The sequence below is a fragment of the Pleuronectes platessa genome, chromosome 6 (genome assembly GCF_947347685.1).
Source record: "Pleuronectes platessa chromosome 6, fPlePla1.1, whole genome shotgun sequence".
Taxonomy (NCBI): domain Eukaryota; kingdom Metazoa; phylum Chordata; class Actinopteri; order Pleuronectiformes; family Pleuronectidae; genus Pleuronectes; species Pleuronectes platessa.
In genome coordinates, this window is record NC_070631.1 from 28,113,372 (window position 1) to 28,140,515 (window position 27,144).

At 41.3% G+C, this 27,144-nt stretch overlaps 1 protein-coding gene across 1 annotated transcript in view; it reads left to right on the plus strand.

Annotated features, from left to right (window-relative positions):
• Window positions 1-454: 454 nt before the first annotated feature.
• Window positions 455-27,144, plus strand: part of mfn2 (mitofusin 2) — a 33,145-nt gene continuing 6,455 nt past the window's right edge. The window contains exons 1-15 of the mRNA XM_053424406.1: window positions 455-653; window positions 1,673-1,854; window positions 5,234-5,369; window positions 5,523-5,685; window positions 5,767-5,891; window positions 7,271-7,379; window positions 7,848-7,955; window positions 15,577-15,730; window positions 16,442-16,509; window positions 18,417-18,538; window positions 18,641-18,767; window positions 19,017-19,121; window positions 22,807-22,909; window positions 23,180-23,400; window positions 24,003-24,158. Of these exons, the coding sequence (XP_053280381.1) occupies window positions 1,677-1,854; window positions 5,234-5,369; window positions 5,523-5,685; window positions 5,767-5,891; window positions 7,271-7,379; window positions 7,848-7,955; window positions 15,577-15,730; window positions 16,442-16,509; window positions 18,417-18,538; window positions 18,641-18,767; window positions 19,017-19,121; window positions 22,807-22,909; window positions 23,180-23,400; window positions 24,003-24,158 (1,875 nt within the window). The 5' untranslated portion in view covers window positions 455-653; window positions 1,673-1,676. The remainder of the gene's footprint in view (window positions 654-1,672; window positions 1,855-5,233; window positions 5,370-5,522; window positions 5,686-5,766; window positions 5,892-7,270; window positions 7,380-7,847; window positions 7,956-15,576; window positions 15,731-16,441; window positions 16,510-18,416; window positions 18,539-18,640; window positions 18,768-19,016; window positions 19,122-22,806; window positions 22,910-23,179; window positions 23,401-24,002; window positions 24,159-27,144) is intronic.

The window sequence follows — 27,144 nt, forward strand, 5'->3', positions numbered from 1 at the left end:
AATAAGGTGAGAGTTGCAATTACATTCATGAATTTCATATTAAAGTAGGAAAAAAGATAAGTGAGGGGATATCGGAATATACAGGAGAAATGATTGCAATCATGTTAGTACGGCATTGCATAGAGGACATATGAGCAAGAAAGAATACAACTAACTGTAAACCTTGGCGATATTTAATTTAATTTAAAAGATATCCTACAAAATAACTCGGACAGATGTGACAATCGTAATCAGCAGGAAACAGTGGAGCATATATTTTTAGTCTGTCGCAGTACTATCGACAGAGATGAAGACTTAACGTTAAGTCTAAGGGAAATACTACAGAGGGACTCGGGTGATAGGTTGGTTTCTAAAAAACACAGGACTCTATAACAGAATTTCGATAAATGCATTCTGACTCACACTCCTTTCCAGACGGTGGCGGTAATGCACTGTCACGTTATTTGCCAGCCGCTATTAAACAGCAGCAGAAGAAGACGAAGAAGGAGGCCTATTCTCATGTGAAAGGTTAACTAATACTTCTTCTACCCTCCGAGATTAGGGCTAAATTCAAAATCCAGCTGTTCAACAACCTTCGTGGCTCGTTAACTTGCTTTAGAAAGCCACGGGACCAGGATGCAAGAGGAGTATTTGTGAAGAACGACCCGACCACGGTGAGTCCCCGAACTAGGAACATTTACACTACCTGTCAGCTAGCCGGTGACGGACCTCAGTGAAGGGCTAGTTAGCTTATAACCTAGGAAATGTTTGTCTCCACTGGACGCACTGTCATGTTCGTCAGGTTCCTGAAAGTTTCACCACACGGACTAATGGTAAGAGGACATACATGGACAGTCCTCTGATATGATCGTCTAACGCGAGGAGCTGAATGGTAAAAAAGCTAGTTGGAGGATATGTATCCCAACAGGACTACCATGCTGTAGTGTTTTGTGATTTAGCAGATATTAGTTTGGTGCTTGGGATTTTGTTGATGTTGTATGTAGTACATTAAAAGAATAAACTGTGAACTCTCCATCACGCTACATTGCTACCTTCAAACTGTGTGAAAGGTCACAGCTCATCCCTGTCCTGCAGTGGACAGGGGCGCGTACACTGGAACGTTATAGCCCTGCTGTTATTCACCTGACTGGTTGAGAAGCCTACGAGCTTTTGTTGACAGTCAGCCTGAAGCTGCTGATGTGGTCATGTGAATTGTTTCTAGTGTTGGACCATATTGTAATGCCTCCTTGTATTCTATCCTCTTAGTGTACATATCAGCACATTTTTACGAAAATGTATTGCAGTACCAGACCTTGCTGACCAGATTCCCGAGTGTAAAACAGCTCTGTTTCTCTTAAATATCCTTAAATTTCTACTGGAAGGCCGAAACTATTTGAAGCCAGATTAAAAAATAACAACACAACACAAATTATGCCAATCTTGTAGCCTTCATCTGAGCTGATGAGCAATGCTAAGCCTGCTGCAAAATGTAGCCTCATTCAAAAGCAGAGCCTACACAAAAACGTGCATTCTAACGTTTGACCCATGAATCTGGAATTCATCAATATACCTTCGGTTTATATTCGGTTTTTTGACCTTTGTATCACTCCCACTCTAATAGTTTGAATGTGATTTTCTATCAGTGGATTTAAGTAAAACCTTTAAGGTACATTTGTTCTTTTCTCCTGTGTAGTGCCATGTCTCTGGTTTTCCTACGACCCAACACCAACGCAGTCCACGGTAAGAAGGATAAAAGACTGATGGCAGAGGTGAATGCATCACCGCTCAAGCACTTTGTAACAGCAAAGAAGAAGATCAACGGAATCTTTGAACAATTGGGCTCCTACATTAAGGAAAGCACGTCCTTTCTAGAAGGTAAACACCTACTTGCAATTTCCTCTCCAAGCCTTTGTAAAACGGCTGTGGTAAAGTTTATTGTCTTGAACCAAACCGTGAAACTTACCAAGTTCTCTTCATCAATACTGAGTACACAGGTATTTAATTTATTTGTTTTTAATAATTGAAAAGACTCCCGGATAATCTTTTCCCTGAGCCTTCTTGTTTTTCCTTTTTGGTAAATTGCACCTAATGTAAATAGTTTAAGTCTGTGAAATTCACTTCTGGGCGGCTGTGACTCAGGAGGTATCCACTTACCAGAGGGTAGGCGGTTAAATCCTAGTCTCCCAACTTCTGCGTACCTAAGTGTCCTTGAGCAAGTTGCTGAACCCGAAATGGCCACTGATGGTTGCACCATCATTCTGTGATTGAATCTATGAATCTATAATGGAGAAATGCGTATGTGAATAGATGAATAGCAAAAAAGTGTATTGTAAAGTGCTTTAAATGGTGTATATTTGAGGTGTGCAAATTCACTAGCCTTTCGATTACGATTCAGCAGTCAACAATTACATTCACAACAATTTATCTGGATGCATTTCGATGTATCATATCCACAATTTTCTTTATTACTACACGTGGCTGCTTTTTCATAAATGAATAAAATCAGTCAGACAAACATGAACTCTGTTTTTATTTAGAAGTGCTAAAAAAAAGTATTATAGACTGATATGACAATTGTGCCGTAATTTACAAATTTGTGATTTCAATAAAAAAAATCTGACTACAGCAATAACTGAATGACAGAGGTCAAAAAAAAAAATTCAAACATCTTTTTTTGACCTTTGTCGCTTTTTTCAAAGAAAAGTGCCATAACTTTACTTAAATTCAACTTAATTGAAGTTCTTTAGGGGACATTTATCTCTACATTCCTCCATCAGTCTGTACTTTTTCAATAATAGAGAAAAAATGTATTCAATTATAATCACTTTGTTACAAAGATGATAAAGCTCAACCAAAAAGAACACATGCATGTGATTGTGTTGTAATATTTCTAAGTGTCATCTTAATTGGTTGGGTCTAATAGAGTTTTCAGACATAAAATCCACACTGGTCTCTCCTCATGTCCTACCCCAGGGGTAGGCAACCTTTACTATCGAAAGAGCCATTTTGCCCCCTCTTCCCCCAAATTAAATCTGTCTGGAGCCGCAAAACATATTTGATAACACAGGTTATAAAGTTATATAGTTATATAATATATATAAAAACTATAGTTTGTTGCATTTATTAAATTATAGAACGACAATAAAAAAAACTGCTATTTTTACCCATTACAGAAAAAGAAAACACCAAACTCTTATGAAGAAGAGAATAAAATACATGTGTAGGCCTACTTTGAAATAAATGAATTACAGAACTATATGCTTTTTTTGCTCATATCCAGCTTGGTACTTTTCAGCAGATGCTTTGTGCTTGCTCTGGAAATGTCTTTAAGCATTTTTTTTTTTTTTTTTGCTAATTCCTCGCCACATATCAAGCATACAGGTAAGCCTGCATCGTTGGCAGTGATAGCAAATTAACCTGTCCACGCAGAATTAAACATTCTATTTTCCTCCCTGTGTGTGTGTCCGCTATCTGCTCACGCACACACGCGCTCATGCTCCCGCTCCTATTATTTCATGACGGCCTAATACGATGATGATTTAAAAAATGAACGTGAACGGTACGTTCACTTACGTTCATCATATGAAAACTGATTCGTTAAGTTCACCGTTCGCGAAAAATATGCGCAACATTCACAGCACTGTACAGGGAGCCATTGCAGAGGGGCTGAAGAGCTGCAGGTTGCCGACCCCTGTCCTACCCCATTGACTGTGAACCCAAGAGCAAGACAGGCTTCTTCGTACTTTCTTTTCAACTTGTTTTTTGACCACCGTCTCTTGTTTGTCCCTGACGGGCTGCTTCACGTGAACGAGCTCTGATCTCCTGTGTGTGTCTCTGAGCAAGTGAGCGGGGTGGGGGGCAGAGTCCCGGGGCCTGAGAGTGTGCGCTGTACAGGGAGCCACTCCAGAGGGGCTTCAGAGCCGCCCGAAGCTTCAGAGCCCTGGCTACGGCGAAAGAACAATTTGTTTACTGCTCCGGCGGTAAAGTGATGCGGACGTTTAAACATTGGTTCGGCTATAATATATAAGTTCTGCCTCACATTTCCCCCTCCCGGTCGCGCGCCCCACCTGTTATGCCTCCACGCCCCACCAGTGGGGCGCGCCACACAGTTTGAGAATCACTGACCTAAGGCTTAAAAGGAAAAACTCTGATTGGAACCTTCAATGTATCAAGGTGGCCCAGCCTGGCCCCCCTCAGCAGCACCACTGCACTGAGGTGCATTACTACACTGGTCAACAAGTGACTCTGCTCCTCTTTCTAATCATCACACTTACAACTGATCTTTATAAAAACCTGCTGAATTCATATTAATGTTCCTGGATAAACGGGGCTTCGCTTCTTCTGTGAAAATTTACTTTAAACAGCGTTATGTCGTATCTGCGGGAGGAACCCCTTACTGCAGGAGTGAGTGTGTGTCCGCTTGTCTCTGTCCCTCTTCACACAAACTGATATCACATGTATTAATTTATTAATGGATGATGTCGGATCATGACTCCGGGTCATTCCAGTCACTTTAACCCTGATATCCTGACTGTGCGCTATACGTCTTGTGTTGTGTAGTAGGTTTAATCATTTGTCTCAAACTCTAGAGCGAATCAAACAAAAACATGACGTCGATCTGTATGTGTTCTAATAACTCGTAATCAGATCTGGTGTGTTTATTGCTAAAGTGTGAAGTGAATGCAAGTCAGAAGATTGAGGAAGAAACTCCGACAGAGACTCTGACAAAGTACATCCAGACCTTTTAATCTGCATCTGTCCTCAAGCAGCGGTGTTATAATTATGCAGCAGCGTGACATGGCTAAAACTATGAACTTAACAGTATATATGAATCGATCATGTTCAGTCACTGCATCAATGCAGAGTTGTACAAGTTCGCATCGCGATGCATCTAAGAATTGAGAAGATTCCACACCTCTAGTGTATATATAGTGCTATATTAATACAGACTATTTACTGTGCCTCCAAATTATTTGCTATTTCATGCTGTTTACTCGTGTTGCCAATAATGCGCAAAGGCCTTAACTCATAATTAACAGCCTTCTTAGTTAGCTGCCAGCTTGATCATTAGGCATGGAGGATATTATACAAACTCCTTTTGGTGATGAGAACAACTCTACACCTAAAACCAATTTTGACATTGATGTACGTAAGTCTTATACATGTTGTATGTTTTTTGGTATCATACTGTCTCTTTGTGGAAACAGCTGTAACAGGATGCATTGTCTTCTGTCCGATCACCTCCACATATTAGATACGTACAAAAATGATGAGTTGGACCCAGTCACCACAGAGGAGCAGGTCCAGGAGGTGCAAGGTTACCTTGCAAAGGTGGCAGGGATCGGCGAAGTGCTCGCCCGCAGACATATGAAGGTGGTCTTCTTTGGGAGGTATCACTATCCGTTTCCTACCCTAACCGTTTAGTTTCTGTTTATCTATATTCATCTTATTTAATTGAACCTTTTGCAAGCTACCTACCTAACTTTTGTTATTCCCTTTTCAAATGGGCTGAGGCAACACTGACAGAACCGTTTGTTCTATAGGACCAGTAATGGGAAGAGCTCAGTGATCAATGCCATGCTATGTGATAAGGTGCTGCCGTCAGGAATAGGACACACCACCAACTGTTTCCTGAGGGTGGAGGGCACAGATGGCAACGAGGCCTTCCTCCTCACAGAAGGCTCTGAAGAGAGGAAGAACATAAAGGTAAGCAGAACTCACTGAGGGCCTTGCATGCATACTGGTCTTGCTGTATGTGTAAAATAAACTGTGTGTGTGTACTTACAGACGGTAAACCAACTAGCCCACGCTCTCCATCAGGATGAGGACTTAGATGCCGGCAGCTTGGTCTGTGTCATGTGGCCCAAAGTCAAGTGTGCTCTGCTCAGGGATGATCTAGTGTTGGTGGACAGGTGAGACACAAGTTGATCTCAATTAGCCAAATCTCATCAGTGTCTGAGAGTGGTCTCAATGCACCCATTATAATTGTATATTGTAGTTGTCTATCACTCATACATTCACACAATGTCAGCACATCAGCAGAAGTTTGGGATTCATTTATTTAGAAAATGTTAATGCGCTGAAAGAAGGAGAATGTTGGCGGAAATAGACACCCGGTTTTAGGCTTATAATTACAATCTACATGAATATGAGTGATGCGTCTGCATATGATTATGTTGGCTGTACTGAATATTAGCAGGTGTGATTATATGTAGGGTTGGGTATCGATTCGTATCGATATATATATACAGATTCCAAAATGGTAAAAATAGATAATCAAATAATTAGATAACAAATATCTTTATTGGACTGGACCATTTCACAGTATCTGTGCTTCATGTTATACCGGGGCAGCACTGGTAATGCTTTATGATAGACAGGCAACATTACAAAAGAAAACCCACACAACTTATCTCAGAGCATTATCAGAGAGAAATAGAAGTCGATGTCTAATTGTCCCTTTTAAACTGATGTTACATCAATAATTGTCAACTTTAAGATCTGTGATGAATATATTCTATAACAACAGGGTGGAAATCAGTATACAGATAATAATGTTTTAAGCTGCTTGTTCTACATGTTATTTATATGAAACCTACTGACATAATTCATACAAGTCATGTTAGTCAGCTTTCCCTTGAATGCCAGCGAGAACTGCCGTTGCCTCTCGCTCTCCCTCACTCTAGTTGAGGTGCTAGCGAGTTGCTTATAACGCTAGCTTAGTCACGTTAGCCATTCAGTCTGGGTCATGTCTAAACAAACGAACAGGCTGTTGCATGGTGTGTGACGTAGTCACATAGCCAGGTCCTGGCAGATACTTAGGGTGTCATTGCAGTTTCTTTCTTTTTTTTGCGCCGTCATTTACATGTTTTAAGCCTAAATGTCCACTATCGGAAGTAGTGATGCTAGCGGAAGTAGCAATGCTACTGCCCAACCCGCGCGTGCCTGTGGCGTGCATGCCAACATGGTTCTAGAGGAGGATAACAGAGGACATTCAGGCCAATAAACATGGTGTAAATGACGCCGTTTGAAGTATGGAGGCATTTTATGTCTTTTTTACGTCACCAGTCCAAAAAAAAATTGTGGACTCAACACTTCACCCACCACCTCCATAGTGGAGATTAGATAATGAGTGTATTTTCATTTTTCGGTGAACTATCCCTTTTATTCACTACAGCCACAACAGTATGGTTTTTGTCCGGTCATAGCAAAATCCCAGCTGTGGTTTCAGTAATTGATAACATTGTCTCCTTCATAGATGATTTATCGTAGATCTTTCTTACCCTTTCAGCCCAGGTATCGATGTTACCACAGAATTGGACAGCTGGATTGACAACTTCTGCCTTGATGCTGATGTGTTTGTTCTGGTGGCAAACTCTGAGTCCACACTGATGCAGACGGTAAGACATGACAACTGTATGAAGTCATCCATTCAGACAGCTGTAGAAATAGGTGAATCAGAATCAGAAGGTATTTATTGCCAAGTAGTTTTACACCTACCAGGAATTTGTTCTGGTTATTGGTACATACAATGAACATAGAAACATAAAAACACAATAAATACAACACACATAAGAAAAGCAATAATAAAAAAATATATACATATTTACTCACTATTTACTTCTTATTTACTCACTTTTCCTAATATTTATAGAAAGTAACATTTATTTAGACATAAACATATCTAAATAATAATATATAAAAGATGTAAAAAGTGAAATGCAAAACAGTGAACAGTGTCAAATTGCAATATGCAATGTAATGCAATAAATGCATCGTGAACTGTTTCATGATGAGATTATGCTCATGTTTTAATGAATATCGTATTTTCATTTGCTGCCTTTTAAAACTGCTATGTTTTCCTACAGGAGAAGTCCTTTTTTCACAAGGTCAATGAGCGACTCTCCAGTCCCAACATTTTCATCCTCAACAACCGCTGGGATGCTTCAGCCTCAGAGCCTGAATACATGGAGGAGGTTAGTCTTTTAAACAGACTACAGTGTGTCAGAGTTCAATATTAGCAAAGCAAATACATCTCAATAACAGTGTTTACTCAAAGAGTGTTCTGAATGCTTTTACGATATTACCAAGTTTCTGAGTTCAAATTACATTTGTGAGACAATCCAGTAGGGTTGGGTGATGAATGGAATTTCAGTTCGGCTTCCCCTTATCATAAAAGCTAAATAATCAACATAAAACGGTTATTGTTCTGCATGCTGTGTTGCTCTATTTTTGTCTGGTGATGTTACTGTAGGGCAAACCTTTTTAAATCAGTGCGATCCGCCTCACAGTAGTTTCAGCTTGTGTTTAGAGGGTGGAGGGAGCCACGTCACGTTTCCCCAGTTATTTTTGAAACTGACAATAAAATTTGAAATTATTTTAGAAGATTGCAGAAAGGTCAAACAAATTCAGTCATCTGGAAATACTTGGTTTTAAAGAATCAAACGAAAATAAGGTAAAAAAGTTGTTCTATAGTCGGGAAAGCACCACAATGCAACACGTCCAATATGTTTAATCATATGGAATAGAGTTGCATCCACATAGAGTTAGGTTGACGCACACAGCACAAGAGTAAGATAAAAATTAGGGGTTTGCGATATTAGGAAAACATGCGATATCACTAACGTTTAATATCGCGATGACGATAGGACTTGCAATAAATAAACATAAACAGTCCCTGGCTACGAACGCAGAGACCACAGACAGCTCCGCAGCCAGGAGAAGGCGCACAGTGCTTCCGCAGTGCCAGCAAGACAGCTGCAGACACCAGGGAACCATGCACCTCTCCACTTACAGTGTTAATGTTGGTATTTTCACACATGTTTTGATGTTATTTTATTTTTTTCCCGTCTTTAGCGGCTCTATCAGTAATTTACGGCTTCTATATGTCTATTATTCGTGCTGCGCCATCTGCGTCAAACCAAATGGAATGCTCCTCGCCAACTCCTCCAGCTCAATACTTTACTAAGTTTATAAAGTCTGTTGTTTATACGAGAGAGAGAGAGAATCTGACCTGAAACAAACATGATCATAAGAAGACATCAGCAAGTTACAAGTAACATGTAATACTTGTATATTGTTGTGGGAACGGAAAGATAAATGACAGAAGGCAGATATATACAGTTAACATTTGTTTTTTTTATTGATGAGTTATTAAGATGAAAAATAAAACTAAAACATACCACACCATAATGGCTCTGAGCAAACGTATGATGTTATTTTTAATTTATTTATTTTTAGATCAACTCAAAGAACCTTTATCTTAAACAATGGGGGAATCTTAGCCTTTGCAATTTTTTTTTAGCAAATATAGGATGGTTGAATAAAACTCTTTTCTTTTTTAAATCAAACAACCGAACCTTTACACAATTAAATGTGAATATGAAATCTGAATCTGATCCTATCTGCAGAAGCAGTTTAGAGCCAGTTCCCACTTAAAAGAATGAGTTCCTAGTTCATGCAGATGAAAATGAAGTAGTTCAAGTTCGTTGTTTATTGGGATGATTTAGGTGACAAACGTACGGCCATGTGTTATGAATCAATGGTGTCAGATCATATCTGCTTTTCGCTCTGCTCACTTTAACACTGACTCCTGACTGTGAGCGTCTCTTCTCGTGTTGTACTGAGCACATAATGTTGATGGGTATTACCACTAATCTTTTTTACAATCTGAAGCACAAATGAAACAAATAGTGATTTGATTTATTTCATCATATATATCGACTGATATATTAAATTAGCAGATCGTCAAGCCATATTTATCAGGCTAATGTTTCAAAGTGTTTGTTGCCTATTTTGGACACAAGTGCACCTTAAAAGCAGTTTAACATGTTCAAAGGGATAATATCACTGAAAAATGAAAATTCACTAATTATCTACTCTCCGCTATGCTGACAGATGGGTGGGTGAAGTGTTTGAGAACACCAAACACTTCTGGAATCTTAGGGGCAAACAGTGTTGCAGCAGAATCCAATACAATTGAACTAACTGGTGACTAGGTCTGAACCATTTGGGAAAATAATAAAAAAATTTCCCTTAAATATTGCGATGCGATTTAATATGCGATTTAATTTTATCCTCTTCCCCCCCCCCCAAAAAAAAACGTAATGAATGATTTAAATATGACCAACACAGTATTAGAGACATTTACTGTACAATATTCTTTCCTACATTTTTATTTAACTGCTCATTACAGAAACAAGAACTACAAATCGGTGTGCATTTAAGTAATTTAATCAAAGTCATTGTAAGTATAAACACAAGCCATGCAATTTTTAAAACCTGTGTGCAAAATTTACCATATTGAGATTTTTTTTATTTTCATTATAGGTGTCTTACTGCTCCCAAGTCAGTAACATTTCCAGTGTTGGGAAGGATACTTTCAAAACGTATTCCAATACAGAATACATGCACAAAAATGTAATCTGTAACGTATTCCGTTACATTAACTAATCTGAGTAACGTATTCCGAATACTTGGATTACTTCCACATTGAATTGCATTTTATAAGTGTATGAATGTGGCGTTGTTATAGTCAGTGGAGCAGCAGCAGTTTAAGCTCTGTGTCCGCGGATGCGGCGGGCCAGCTGGATGCGATGGAAGGGCAGCGTGCGGATCAGCAGCTCCGTAGATTCCTGTTCATGTCCGGGTGGTCGTGCAGCGGTATGGAGGCGCCGGGCCTCAGCAGGAACACCCGCATGCTGAACACCTCCGTCTCGCAGATGTGCATGTAGGTGACCGGGGGGATCTGGAGCCCCGCCACCCCGGAGCTCGGCTTGCTTTTCCGGGGAGAGATTTTCAGGTCCGCCGCCCGCACTGCGGTCACCTGCGAGATGAGCTCTCTCTGTGTGTCCGCCACGTCGGCCGAAGACTTGAGGCCCCTGTAGGTGATGCAGGCTTGCTTCTGGATTAGAGGAGTTTTATCGTCCTGCGGCATTCTTGCTGCGGTTGAGGACAGAAGCCCAGTGCCCCCCTCTCTTTCGCACGTTTTAATCGCGCACGTTGCCATTAAAAAATCGCGTTTTATCATATCGCGATTTTATCGCAAATGCAATTAATCGTTCAGCCCTACTGGTGACCTTTTCTTCAGACGTAATAAAAGTGCCATAATTGAGCAGCACTACAATCTAGAGAGCAGAATAGTCAGTCACTAAATGGACAAAGTCAGACAGCTTACAAATTAGAGTGTGGTCATTGCAACTGAATGAATATATCTCATGTTCATTAATGGCTCTGCATTTGCTGTGCATTTTCGTTTGTGTATCAGTGACAGACTGATGGCCTTAATGGTTTGGACGAAAAAAAATATACGTTGTGCTTATACTTTCAACAAAGAGAAATTAAACATGTGTTCAGTCTCTTTTAATGATCCTCGAGCAAACGATTGGAAGAGAAATTTACTTGCCACACCATCCTCACATGATGTGTTTTGGGGGAGGGCCAGAGCAAATCCCAGCTGACAGTAGGAGAGAGGCACGCTACACCCTGCATAGGTCACCAGCCTATCACAGGGCCAACATATAAGCTGTTTTTAGACTTGAACTCTGTAAATTGTCTGGGTCTGGGGTTTACTTTTTTGATATGAAGAACGCATCAGGAGATTGTCCGCATCAGACACGTTAATAGCAACAGGATATCCTAATTAGGCAAAGTCTGTCACCTGTTCTCAGTCTGACTGATTGAGCAGCAGTCCACTTAGTTAAGACCAGATAGGCAGAGAGAGCTCACAACAACTAGGGCTGAAGGAGCCTGCATTGAAGCTCAGGGAGAGAATTTGGGAATATTGATTAAGGGTCTGCTGATGTAAATGGTAATGGTTTTGTATTTATATAGTGCTTTTCTAGTCTTGATGACCACTCAAAGCGCTTTACAGTAGAGTTTTACATTCACCCATTCACACACACATTCATACAATGCATCTATTCGCAGCACTTTGTTATTCTATGGTAGGCCATTTGGGGTTCCGCATCTTGCCCAAGGACACTTCGGCATGCAGATGGGTCATACTGGGGATCGAACTGCCGACGTTCAGGTTGGCCACTTTACCCCTCACCGATGTCTATGGGTCAGTTTTCACACAGCCACTGACTGCAGAGGATTTTACAGTTAATTCTGAACCCCTCATCTTTGCCTGGGACTCAGCAGGTAGTAGGGATGGGCATTCGATTAAATTGTCTTAATCGATCGTCGGGAGAATTAACGATGGATTTTCGATTAATCATTAATATTTTTATATTAAAATTCACAATTTATTCAGTGTGTTTCCTCATTGAGATCTTTATTACAATATGAACAACTCTTGTGGCAGTTAAACGGGATCCGTTCACTGGTTACACTTGAAAATATGCGCTACTTTACTCTTAAGCCCCCGATGAGAGAGCAGCAGCAGCAGCTAGCTGCTGAGAGCTAGCTGGAATTTGATGGTTCTCGACCTCTCAGTCCGGTTGTTGTCACGTCCTCACTCCCGGAACTCCTCAGCCAGACCCGGGTCTGTCCGGGTTCCTTTCCCCCGTGGACTGAATGTCCGTGTGCGGACATGAAGCAGAGCAGTGGAGGCCATATATATATATATATATATATAAAGGCTAGATGTCTCGTCCGCGTTGCCGGCCAACGGAGTCGAACGTCCGCACATGGCGGCCATCTTGCCACAGGCGGCTCGCTCACCCATAACATTGTGTTGGTATTGGTACATGTACTTTTTAAATAAAAAAAAAAAGAAGGGAAATGTACCTATTTTAGAACATTATTCAATTTTTTTGAATGACCGATATGCGGGTGTGGCAAGACTAACACGTTCTGCACAGAAGCGCTGTTAAAATGTCAGTGGACGGGTCAATGTGACTTTTACCGTAAAGTGCTTTGAGTGGTTGATAAGACTGGAAAAGTGCTGTACAAATACAGTCCAGTTGCCATTTTCCCATTCAAATTGTGCACAATGTGTTTAAAGAGCTGTAATAAGTTCACACTATATTTATGTTCACACTATATGTATGTACTTAAAGTAAAACAAAGATTTTTGGCAATTAAATGTAGGATCCATTATTTCATTTCAAACTGAAAGTGCTGAAATGCAAATCTCTAAATACTTAGTCTGGACTGTATCCTTTCCAAATTCTTGATAAAAGGAAAGTGTTGCTACATTATAATGTAGTAAGCTCAGGTGTCGTACATGAATGCAAGTTGTCAGGTATACCTTTTTTATTATTTTGATTTTCAGCTCCACTTTCTCAGTTCAGTTCATTTAGGGCTATTTTGTGACTCTAGAGCTGTTTTCAGACATGAACTCTGAAGGATGTCCCCGCTCAGACAATAGGCTCAAAAAGCATCCTCAACAGCAGCAAATCCACCTGAGGATACAGACAGTATGTGGAAGCACGATGTCGTCAACATGTATGGGTCCAATCTTTCAGCCTGACATATTTGTTTACTTTTATTTTTCTGTCACGTGAAAGAAAAATAATCAACCACCCACTCACTTGTGCGGCAGTGGCTGAGGGTTAGAGTGGTCGTCCTCCAACCTGAAGGTCGGCAGTTCAATCCCCAGTCTGACCCCTCTGCATGCCGAAGTGTCCTTGGGCAAGATGCTGAACCCCAAATGGCCCCCCATAGAATAACAAAGTGCTGCGAATGGGTGCACTGTATGAATGTGTATGTGAATGGGTTAATGTAAAACTGTACTGTAAAGCGCTTTGAGTGGTCATCAAGACTAGAAAAGCGCTATATAAATACAAAACCATTTACCATTACTTGTGGGGAATCCTGCCAAGGCTCTCCTGCTGTGTTTTCACATTGACAATATGGTATTTACAGTATAGTCTGATCAAAGAAACTCAGCAGAAAGTCTGGATGCTCTCACTTAGATATTTGAGTTCTCACATACAGCCCCTCAACAGAGTGTCTGGAGATTTCCCAACGTTCTCTGCATGTCTGGAAGCGGCTTAGGAATCGAGGACATATTGGAAGTGAACAGATTCTCCATATAGTCTCTAATAAGTCCATCCTTTGTCTGGTTGTTAAAATACACTGATCTTGAGGTGTACTATGGTATATTCTATGCAGCCGAGCGGTCAATGTTTTTGTTGAAGTTGATGTTGAAGTAAGGAAACCGCAGACCCAGTACTTACAAGTATATATTGTTTTTACACGGAAGTATTACAGGTCAGGACGAGTTGTAGAAACTCGTAGACTAGATAGTGAAAATCTGCAAATATTCTTATAGGGGAGGTGTTTACCCCAAAACTAGAGATTAAATTACGTCACACAATATGGACATGTTTTGGTACCTAAATTGAAGATGCCTGCTAATAGAACATTCCTTCTGCACTTCATCCATTAGGAGGTCAGAGATCATTCCCTAAGTCACAGATCATTCCAAAAAGGGAGAGGGCTAACGGATAACATATGGGATAGTATTTAAAAAGTCTGAGAATTTAAGAATCAAGACACCATAGATGTAAACATGTCATTATGTTTTATGACCATGTTAAAAAGATCTCTTAGGTGAATATACAACAGTACCATTGTACCCTGTCACAAAGCTTTCTGTGAAAAGCCGCAAGCTGGTAATTTTAGTTACTCTTACACAGTGTTGCCACAGTTACTTTGAAAAAGTAACTTAGTTACTTTACAGATTACTTGATTTTAAAAGTAACTTAGTGACTTTACAGATTACTTGATTTTAAAAGTAACTAGGTTAGATCACAAGTTACTTTATTAGTTACATTCAGCAGCTGCCGACAACACCCCCGCCGCCTCAACATAAAAATGACAACCGGTTTTGCCAACACTCACTTTATTAGAAGCCGCCGCCCGCCGCCCCCCCCCCCCCCGCGCGCGAACGGAGGGTTCTGAGGTGATCCGCGAGAAGGGCCCGACACGCGTCCAGAGTCGCCGCCGCCGCCCGACGTATCGGCCCCCTCCAACCGGTCCCCGCCTTCTGCACCGCCGACGGCCCACGCCCCGCGGCCCAAGAGAAGGAAAGCCCCCGCACCAGCGACGCCATGAGGTGCCGCGGACGAGGACCCCCCGCAAAAAAAACATTGAGATGTGTCGCACACCGAGCCTCCGGCGGAGTGGAGAGGAGGGCGACGGGGCGACTGCTCCCCCAGCCAGGGCACGTGCCCAGTGGTTTAACCACAAATACCAAAATAGTAACTCACAGTGACTTGGACAAGTAACTTTAATCTATTTACTGGTTTGGAAATAGTAACGCGTTAGATTACTCGTTACTGAAAAAAGTGGTCAGATTAGAGTAACGCGTTACTAACGCGATGCCAGTAACGCGTCTGCAGGCTAGGCACCGGCATCACTGCTCTTACATAATCTTTAACCTTTTAATATTATAGAAAAATAAGAATTGTGGGGAAACAGTAAAATCAATGTCCTGCAGCCTGAGCCTCATTTCTGTCTGCTCTGCTGCCCTCAGTTTTGGTGCTAAATGACAGAACAGTCAGCTGAAGTACACCTGGACTAAACTACACTGTGCCATTTCTTCTTCTTCTGTTGTCCTGAAAGAAACCTGACGTTGATGTTTTCCTCCCTAATGAATCACTTGATGAAATTCATGTTCAATAAAGTGGGCTGTTTCTGTGTCAGGTTCGTAGGCAACATATGGACCGCTGCACCAATTTCCTGGTGGATGAGCTAGCTGTAGTGGACCGGACCCAGGCCAGTGACCGCATCTTCTTTGTTTCTGCCAAGGAAGTACTGCAGGCTCGAGTGCAGAGAGCTCAAGGAATGCCTGAAGCAGGTGGGGATGGTAGTCGGTGCGAAATCTGATGTGCAGCAGCACTCCCTCAGGATAGAGTTTATGCTTAAACAGTAAAATTACCAAAGTTAAATTCTAATATTTCAAATTTTTATAATATATATATTTTTTACACCATTGCTTTATACCCCTCATTTCGAGAGCAGATCTATATATTTATAATTGAAGGCATTTTATATAATTTTGATGTACACAGAAATCACTGAATGTATTAGAATGACAATTTAATTCATTCAGGTTAACATTCCTACTGACTGTAGTGTTAATGAAGCTATGTTCAGTGATGATCTTTGATTAGTACTAGAGGTGCACAGCTTTTACTGTTTGATACAGTATATTTAATCAAAGAACTGAATGTCTTTAGTAAGTACCACCTGAATGTCTGAAATAAACAAGTTAAGTGTAGAAAATTGATGTAAAATGTCTGGTTAGGTAACATTTCCATTACATATTCTTTGATGGGATGGTAGTAACTGTGTTTATGCCCATTCAGAATGTGCCACAGAGTGTAAGCAAGCAACATTGTGCGATGTTAGCTTATCATCAAAATCACTGCTAATTTGTGATATAACAGCAAGTACAGTTAAAAAGATATGTTGGTTTAGGGCCAGGGTCTTTCCCTCCATAGTGGGAATCTCGGGGTGGCCCGGGGTCCTCAGTAAATTGAACTGAATGTGATTCCATGTGTTTCAGGTGGAGCTCTTGCAGAGGGATTTCAAGCCAGAATGTTTGAGTTCCAGAACTTTGAGAGGCGCTTTGAGGTAAGATCCTCATCCCTATAACAACTAGGTTTAAGATTTATGTGCAGCATATGACAGCTGCGTCGCGGATCTGCTGCATATATGTTCACGCAGGGAGCATGTCCGCTGCGTTAATACAGCAAAGTTGCTATTTACCATTTATCGTATAACTACTTTATTTTCTCGAATAAAAGTAGGTCTATTTATCCAATTAATGCCAGGCTTTTTTTTTTTTTTGAGTTATTAATTTATTATTTATTTGTGACATATTCAACAGATAGACATTGAAACTGTGGTGAAAGATAATTTTTAAGATATATTCTACTGAGAACCCTGTGCAGTACGCATAGAAAAATAAGCAAGACCCTGACACTCTAGAAGAGCAGTGCAGTCTTCTAACATGGGCACTAGGGATGGGCGTTCGATTAAATTGTCTTCGTCGATCGCCGGGAGAGTTAATGACGAATTTTCGATTAATCATTAATATTTTCAAGTTAAAAAATTCACTATTTATAAGCTACTTTAAAATGCAGTGAAAAAAAAAGCGTGTTTCCTCATTGAGATCTTTATTGCAAGATGAACAAAATATGCGCTGCCGTAATCTTAAGCAGCGGTGCCGACAGCTAGAAGCCGGTGCTACTAAACACAACTGACCCTCGTTTTTTTTTCCTCCAAAATAAAATAATAATAATATGAAAAAACATAATGTTAAACAACAACTACAAATATATAATACTTAGGTCAGACAGGTTTTGCCAAATGTAACTCAAAACTATCAAACAAGGTACCGAGTCGAGAAAGCTTCATAAAAATAACCAGTAACTCACATACAACTTCAGCACCAGCCTACGGATTTGTGTTGAGAAAGATGAGCATGTTAACATGCTCTGGGGTCAGACGCGAACGCAGCCTGGTGACCGTCAGTCCAGCCGCCGAAAAACCCGATGTGAGGGGACTGACGTCGCCGTGATACACAGGTAGCTCCGTGCTAACTTGGCTAGCCTGGCCGCGGCTCCGGTGTTTGCGCTCCCCTCGGCCGTGTCAGACAACGCAGGCTCCTTGTCTCCCCCAGTCTCTGGGATAGCTTCGCAGTGTTGGCAGTGAACCAAGTCATTTTTAAACTCAAAATGGTCCCATGCAACACTTCACCGTGATATCTTCATGTTTACTTTGAAAATGGAACTACACGGTAACTCGCAGCCAGTCGCAGGTAACTGAGTAGGACTGTGGCGTTTTTTTCAAACACTGCCCCCCGTGGTCAAATGTGTAATTAGCGAATTTCTCGATGAAAAAAATATTTCATCGACGAAATACTTAATGATCAATTAATCGATCGTCGATTAATTATGCCCATCCCTAATGGGCACCATAATGAAAAACAAGAAGTTCTGTGTCCCACATGCTTCCATCATGCATCCAGTGTGGCCTGAGCATTAGTAAAAAAGCTAAACAAAGAAGAGCCTGCACACTTATTTGTGCCACAGAAAATGTCTTTAAATAATGTTTCGTTCCAGAGTGAGCTTTTAGTCAGGTCCTTTCTTGGTTAAAAAAAGAGAGCCACCCATATTTATGGTTAAAAAAAAAACTAGCAGCCAGTTTTGTATTACTTGTTGCTTAGGTTTTGCCCATTTATTTTTTATTTGTATTATTGACCAATTTAATTATTGTATTTGTTATTGCTGGTAGTTGTTTCACCTGTAGTGGCTGACACACACCACAGAGCCTACCATCCGTATAAATATGGGTAACTTAATTATAATTTCTGTGGCACGAGCCTGTGCACAAGCCTGTGCATTCATTGTGGAAAATGCACTCAGTAATCCAGATATCAAAAATTGATATCAGCTGCACTTGGAGAATTGAAGTATCCAATCATTTGTGGCCATCCCTTGATCTTTTTTGATTGTTGGCCAATGTGCTGTGTGCAGGAATGTATCTCACAGTCAGCGGTGAAGACCAAGTTTGAGCAGCACACTGTGAGGGCCAAGCAGATCTCTGAAGCCCTGCGCCACATTATGGATTCTATACATATTGCTGCACAAGAGCAGAGGTGAATCAAGTCTGAAATGTATTGATTGAGTCTGTGTGAACCTAAGACTGGAGACAATAAAATACCTACTCTGATATATTCACACTTTGTGTGTGTGTGTAGGGTCTACTGCCTTGAGACTAAAGAAGACCGTCAGTGCCGATTGGAGTTCATTGATAAGCAGCTGGACCTGTTGACCATGGACTGTAAGGCTAAAATCAAGAAGATTACTGAGGAGGTGGAGAGACAGGTGAACTCCCAAATCATAACATGCCTTCTTTCACTGCTGCTGCTGCTGCAGTGAGACAACTGGGCTTCAAGTTATCTCCTTAATATTATTACTCAGTTATCAAATGATATTAAACCCAGTGAAAATTATTTCTAAATTCAGGTTGGTTCATAATAAACATTGAGGAAAGAATCACATTGTGATTTGCTCTTAAAAGATGGCAAACTTCACCAGGAAGTGCTTTTCATTCTGCTCTTTGCTTGTGTACAGGTCTCCAATGCCCTGGCAGAGGAAATCAGGAAGCTAAATGTTCTGGTGGATGACTTTCACATGGACTTCCACCCATCATCAGTAGTGATCAAGGTCTACAAGAATGTGAGTTCAACACATGTGTTCAACAGAATTTATTGTATTTAATGTGAACTGAGCAGGAGGGCTGCACAACTTCTGTTTACTTTGGTGTGCACACAACAGCAATACTGTCCATACTGTTCTTTCATGCAAGTGTTTGACTTGTGATCGTATACCTTCTAAAACCAGATCTTGGTGTTAGATATCAAGAGAGACTCCTAGAGCATGGAGAGAGCGAAAGAAAGTGGAGAGCTCCAGCGAGTCTACGAGTGTTCAGAGACAAACGCTGAACCGAAACGAATTAGTTTACGTAATGATGAAAGTGTACGCACTACAATCTAACCTCCTTTCTGTCTAAAATCCCCATGAAAATTGTAGACAATCAGTTGTGTCGATTTCTGCAGGAAAGTAGTGTACAGGTGCATCTCAATAAATTAGAATATCATGGGAAAGTTTGTTTATTTCAATAATTAAATAATATAGATTCATTACACACACAGTGAAATATTTCAAGCGTTTATTTATTTTAATTTTGATAGTTATGGCTTACAGCTGATGAAAACCCAAGATTCAGTATCTCAGAAAATTTGAATATTGTGAAAAAGTTCAATATTGTAGACTCATGATGTCCCACTCTAATCAAATGATTAACTCAAAACACCTGCGAATCTATATAATAGCAGTTTCACTTTTTGAATTGAAATATTGAAATAAACAAACTTTTCCATGATATTCTAATTTATTGAGGTGCCCCTGTATATGAAGACCCAGTCTTTAGCCAACTAAAGAACAATATCCAACCTACCTTCCTGTCTAAAATCCTCAAGAAAGATATAGCTTATTACAGCTAGCTTAAAAGATTACTGTTCATATCCTGAGGACAAGATAACTCCCCCGTCTACATGTCTGACACACTGGTGTATACATGCTGTACTGTGTAGAGCCTCTCCCTGGTGTCCTTTTGGCAGGGTGAACCTGTTCAAAGCCCAAGTGATCTGTGTTATGTAAGAGCAGTCCATACTGGGTCATGATACACTCTTTAAACTCCACAATCTAATCGGATGGGCACAGGCACCAGAAATGTAATATAAAATAATCCTAGTGGTGTTTTCACTATTGTGTAATCATCTACATTTTCGATTCTAAATTGTACTAATTGTTCTTATCTTTACTCTAGAATGGTCCGTTTATATTCAAATACTGTATATTTACAATGGGGGCCGGTCCTCTATGGCAGTGATTTTCAACCAGTGTGCCGCGGCACACTAGTGTGCCGTGAGAGATCGTCAGGTGTGCCCTGGGAAATTATCTAATATCTAGTGTTGCACCGAAGTATCGGCCGAGCATCGGTAGCGGCAGATATTTGCCTCGTTTACCGACATCTGCACATCGGTAATAAACTTGACTTTCACCGATATCATTGGTATTTGTGGTTAAACCGCTGGGCAGGTGCCGCGGCTGGGGGAGCAGTCGCCCTCCTCTCCACGCCGCCGGAGACTCGGCGTGCGGCACGCCTCAACGTTTTTTTGGGGGGGGAGGTGCTATTCCGCTGTGCCTCACGGCATCAGTGGTGCGGGGTGCTTTCTTTCTCTTGGACCGTGGGGCAGTGTCCGTCGCCGGTGCGGAAGGCGGGCCGTTGGAGGGGACCGGGTACGGCGGTCGGCGGCAGCGACTCTGGACGCGTGTCGGGCCCTTCTCGCGGATCACCTCAGCTACGGCGCCCTGGGGGAACCCTCCGTTCCCGCGGGGGGCCCCTTCCGGCGGTGCGCCTCGACTGGCGCCTAGCAGCCAGAACTGGTGCGGACCAGGGGAATCCGACTGTTTAATTAAAACAAAGCATCGCGAAGGCCCACGGTGGGTGTTGACGCGATGTGATTCCTGCACAGTGCTCTGAATGTCAAAGTGAAGAAAGGGTTAAAAGGTCCTGTTTTAAATGATCCTTGTGGTATTTTGACCAAAATATGTTACAGACATTTCAATAAGACCCCAAGGAACCATATCAAATATGATAAAATGGGTATAATATGTCTCCGTTAAATAAAGTTTAATTAAATCAAAGATTGTTTCATAAATCTGATTCAATTTGTGCTCATTAAAAGGTAAGAGTAAGAAAAGGCTGAAATAATTTAAAATAGTGCTTTTTAATACATTTAGAAATTATATTACTAACTATATGTATTATATTTACTGTGTTAGTCCATAGAGTGTCATTTTGGTTGGTGGTGTGCCCCAGGATTTTGTAAATGTAAAAAATGTGCCGCGGCTAAAAAAGGTTGAAATTCACTGCTCTATGGAGGCTGCCATATTTTTTTATAGTTGTCTAGTCTGGACTTACAAAACGCCTTTTTAGTTCTTATGACAACTGAAGCGACCACAGGTTCTCTTTCATGTTTGGAAGGGGAGGGTGAGGGGTATTGAGGTGAAGCTATCAACTTCACAAAAAGATGTCACTAAATTGAACTGAACCTGACCTAACACAAACACTGACGCTAGATAGGTAGCACTGTTGATACAAAGCACTTGGCTCTGAAGGCCAATTACAAAAGACTGTGGCAAGGGATGCTGCGACTGGGGTCTCCCAACAACAGCCAGACACAAACCACTCACTTTTTAAACATACTAATTGGAATATATCAAAAATAACAAAGAGAAATTCATTAAACAAAACATAAATTGTCCAGCATTATATCGTGCTCAGGTGGTTTGGCAGCTCTTTCAGCAACTTTTTTAACCATGGAAGTAATCAGCCAACAGCTATCAGCTGCGCTGATTGCCCACCTGGTACAGATTGAGGGGCTACCATGCCCACAGTGACCCTACTGTGTCCTTATTAGGGTTGCAAAATTCCAGGAATATTCAAAGTGGGAAACTTTCCATGGGAATTAACGGGAATATACGGGAATTAACATTATAAACTGGAAATCTTGTGGGTAAGTTATACTAACTGTATTTACCTTGTCATATAAAGACATGACTATAAACATTTTGTTTTGTCATAGGCTGATTTCAGCCCTGAGGAAATGTTGGGCTCTTGACTATATGCTTCTGCATCTTTGTGTCATTCTTAACATAGGTCTTTGCACAGTATTTTACAAATATACACAGCCTTTCCTTCTACATTGGCTGGGGTGAAATGTCTCCTCACATGAGATCGTGCACGTGGCATTGTTCTGTCGAATAAGATGAGAAAAAAGTTTGTAAAAAAACACTAATGCAATGCTAGAGATATAAATAGTTAGCAAGACAATTGGAATCGTCTGTAAAAATTAATTTAATGAACAGATGAACAATCCTCAATCAGCATGCTAATATATTTTCCCCAGTAAAATCATCGAAACGTACCTGACTAGTCCTGCACACTACAGCAGGCCTCAATAGCCCTGCTGTAGTGTGCAGGATGCTGGGAATTATCTGTGTATGTGATGGAAGAATGCACAGTGGAGGGTTGAAATTCAACGTGCAGAGTGTGCTGCATTCCATACATCTTTAAAATATAGTTTTGAATGATGTTGTTATTGCTCAGCGTTTTTCGCTTTTTTTTTTTTTCTTTTTTTTTTTAATTCCCAAGCTTAACTTCACATGGAAAGTTTCTGGAAATTTTCGGAAAAAATGTTTGCTGCTTTTAGGCATCAGTGAAAAAGGAATTTTAGATTTCATCTAATGTGTGATTACAGCAGTTGTGTTGACTGATTGTTTTCTTGTGTTCTAGGAGCTTCATCGGCACGTAGAAGAGGGTCTGGGAAAGAACATGTCACAGAGGTGTTCCACCTCTATTACCAGTTCGCTGCAAGCTACACAGACTGACATGATTGGTAACAGTCCCCTTTACACCTGAGACAGATGTCCAATCTATTCTTGTCACTGCACAGGCTGCAATGTGCTTAAATGAGCTTAAATGTTTTACAAGCATAATACCCTAATAATCCTGGCCACACTCTTGTTAAACTGCTTACTGAGTGTAATTTGCATGTGGAGATATGTAGGATTCAGGAATGTCTTCTGTCAGCTTATGTAAAAACATGTATTTAGCCAGACTGTGTCCCTAGTTTTGGTTGATCTGTTTGCTGTCTGTGTTTGTACAGATGGTCTGAAGCCTTTACTGCCCAGCCCAGTCAGAGAGCAGGTTGATAAGCTAGTTCCTCGCCAGTGCTTCAGTCTCAGTTATGACTTGGCCTGTGACAAGCTTTGTAGTGACTTTCAGGAGGACATCAGCTTCCACTTCTCTCTGGGCTGGACCATGCTGGTCAACCGCTTCCTGGGTCCCAAAAATACCAGGCGGGCCCTTGTGGGCTACAATGACCAGGTAATACAGGATATAGAACTCCTCCCAGCTCAGTGTTTAAGTAGGGCTTCATGACTTTACAAAAAATCCTAATCACGGTTTTCTTGCTGAGCATTCAGATCAAATTTCCCCATCACTGTGCTTTTCCAATATAATAATATAAATTGCATTGTAGAGTTTGATGATTGGCTGAATATATCATTGAATCAACGATTGGCTGAGTCCATAGCGTGTTTTTTTCTGTGTGTGTGAGAGAGATAGAGAGCGAGAGAGAGATATGCACTTAGAGTGGTGAAGTGAGATCCAATCACAAGTGGTCAAAGCTCTCAATACAGGCCAGTGCTCGTGCATGCACACACATGCGTACAAATATATTGCATTGGTGTTTCTTTTCTGGACAGCAGCTATTTTCACCTGTTTATCAATCATGAGGTACAATCCAGAGTAAATTAGGGAGGGTTGACTGAAGCAAGACTTTTAATCTTCAGGCAGAGGCACATAAATGTTTTTTCATGTAGGCTGGTGTCTTTTTGATATATGCAGTTTCATTATCCTGGACTCTCTGTAGCCCTGTAAGCCAGTCACTTTGCTCTGTGTCATTATTAACTGTATTCTCCCTGTAGGTCCCTCGGCCCATGGCCCTGACTCCTGTCAGCACTACCATACCTCCTTTCCCGCAAAGCTCTGTGACCCAGGAGGAGCTCATGGTCTCCATGGTGACAGGTCTTGCATCCCTCACCTCCCGTACTTCTATGGGCATCCTTGTGGTTGGTGGGGTGGTAAGGACACATACACACGCACTGAATACACATATTCGTAGTAGTAAATATCTTCATTGGGATTATGCTTGAATTTTTTTTGTTAATTTTTTCCTGATTCAAAAATTATTACCAGTGAAATCCAGTGAAAAAAAAATACTTAATCTTGCTGTGATAAAAATTGAAAATAATGTCAGATCTGCACCCAATTTTAAAGTTTTGTGCAAATCCGTAATGTAGTTTTTGCATAATCCTCCCAAAATAGGGCTGCCACTAACGACTATTTTTCTATCGATTAATCTGTCGACTATTTTACCGATTAGTCGATTAATCGAAACGATTCATTTTCCTCCCAAAAAATTGAATTGACCCTTTCATTTCATTTTCAAAGCACCGCGCCGCGTCGCACAGCGCCAAGGAAAGCCCGGCGCCACCTGTCCACCCCGCTGTTAAATCTTTGTGCGGTTCACATGGGCTGCGATGCGCCTTGCTCCCTGCACCGATGTTTCCGGCGTCGAGTCTGTAGAGTTCGCTTAATAATGTGCGTGAGACAGACTGTACTAATGTTGACATCTTTATTCGGGTCCTCACTTCCGTGTCTGACCCTGCCCCCCAGATTCATTGCCTCATTCCATTGGTCGGCAACTTACCAACGAAGGGGCTTCCTATTAGCTAAACCTACATGTCAATCAACTGTTGTGAATAACAGTGAACGATACCACAGTCTTTTTTTTTCCGCTCGCGCCAGGAAACACGGTGGAAAATGATTTTAAACATTATTAATGACATATTTTATATGATTTACATCAAATATGTATCCCATACTTTGTATTCCCCTTATATTGTCCTGGAGTTTTTATTTTCCCAATCACGTAATTAAATGTCCCCCTCTGCCCATCTGCTACAAGCACACAAGCAAATAGATGTTTTTCATAAAACAAAAAAAAAAGATGCGTCGATCTAAAATATTGATGTCGACGTCATCGATGACGTCGACTAATCTCGGCAGCCCTAAAACAAACGCAGATGAAGCCTAACGTTAACATAAAGTGAGTGGATGAGGAAGATCCACAGAGGAACCCATGCTCAAGACAGCGTCGGTCAGGCCAGGGGATGTGACATCCAACCTGTAGAACCTCGCAAATGTGAAGGGAAAAGACCAGCTAGACTCCCTTGAACAGGGCCCCCTGATCCCCTTTCCTAAAACTCCTTGTCCTCTCCACATATGTGTGTAAAGCACGGACAGGGCAAATCGTGTGTAACCGCTGCGGTTTTGCAGAACCATTTGGAGGGGGCTGAAAAGCTGACAGTTCCACTGGATTAACCATGCCCTCGGCTGTGAGCCTGGATGCATCAGTGGAAAACATTTTATTGACCCAAACCGTGTGAGTGCTTGTGAGACATTGATGTGCCGTTGGAACAGTCCCACATCTGAACCTTGTCTCTTCTCCTCTTGACTGGTAAGCACGAACTGAGCTCCGGGCCCACGCGTCGCCGACAGGGAGGGCTGGCACTGGGTAATTTCTCCCCAAACACACAGGATAGCTGGACTGCCAGGGAATAGGGAAAGGCTGGCAGGTCCACTAAAGGTGGGGTGGACCACTAAGATGCTTTCTTCTTCTGCCTGACCTGCTGACTGGGAGGGTCAGCAGGTCAGGCAGCCTGCTCAACCGGGCCCGGTTGAGCAGGCTGGGTTGATCGGGAATTGAAGGGCTTTTTAGAACAAGTGGGCTTGGTGTCAGGAGGGCCGGTGTTGCTCGCACCCAGTAACTGAGCACCAAGCAACAGACTTGTTGCTTATAGCAGTGCGGGCCTGATCCACCCCAAACAGGCTGAGCCGACCTGGTGTGTGTCCTTGCTCCAAATTTTACTTACACAGGTGAATGGGCGAGGGGCATCGCCTAGTTGCGAGGTGGAGGGAAGCTTGGCAGCCTGGTCCATTTAGCTTGGTGTGCTCAAGGGAAGCAATTATCTGGATTGATAACTCGATAAGCTAGCTAAGGTGGCAGGCACTGTGGTGACTGCAGACTCCGGGTGCAGGTAGCTTGCTAGGAAGTTAACGCACTAGGTACTTTTAATAAAAAATTGCTATGGTGAAGGCAGTCGGATCGGCATTTCTTACCACTAGTGTCCGGTGATCAGAGGTGTAAAGTAGCGAATTATATTTACTCACGTTACTGTAATTGAGTAGGTTTTTTGTGTACTTTGTAATTTTTTGAGTAGATTTTGATAAAACCATGAATTCACTTGACCGCTATTTAGTAGTACTGTTAAAATCACACACCCCAATTCTATGCCCTATGGCATGGATGAGCAACAAACAACCTTGTGTGTAAAAGCTGAAATTATGTCACTGTTTGCATAAGGTACAATCATAATCACATTTGTGAAATCAGCAAAAATAAAATAATACAACGTTTCATGGTGAATTTCCCTCTATTCACCATTATCCTAACCCTCTCATCCCTAAGCTGCTTTAAGACATGCACTGAACTCTGGAAATGTGAATTCAATGCAAGCGCACAGACCCAAAAAAGAAATGAAGGAAATCAAATATCTTGGGATGAAAATATGGTGCCATACAATTAGAAGACAGTAACGAACACAAAATGAACATAGCTGAAACCGAATAGTTTGTGAATGCACACATTGGGGAAAGTATTAACCGAATCAACAAGCCTTGTTGTAGCTGTGAAACAACTGCATACAAACAAAGTAAATTGTGTGAAAATACAAGACATTTTCTTCTCTCCAATAATAGAAGCCTGCTGACTATAATTCATTCAGACATTTGTGAAGAGGAATTGAACACATCTGTTAAGTTGATCACACCAAGTCTTACATATTGGCTGCAAAGACATCCCCAGTCAGACATATAACATGTGCAAAAATGTCTATCAGGCTATTCAACATCCTGAAGGTGTGTGAGTTCACACTTCAATCATACAGCTCAAATTGGTATATCTGGGGACTCATTTATACAACAGTTCGTAGGATTAATACTAAA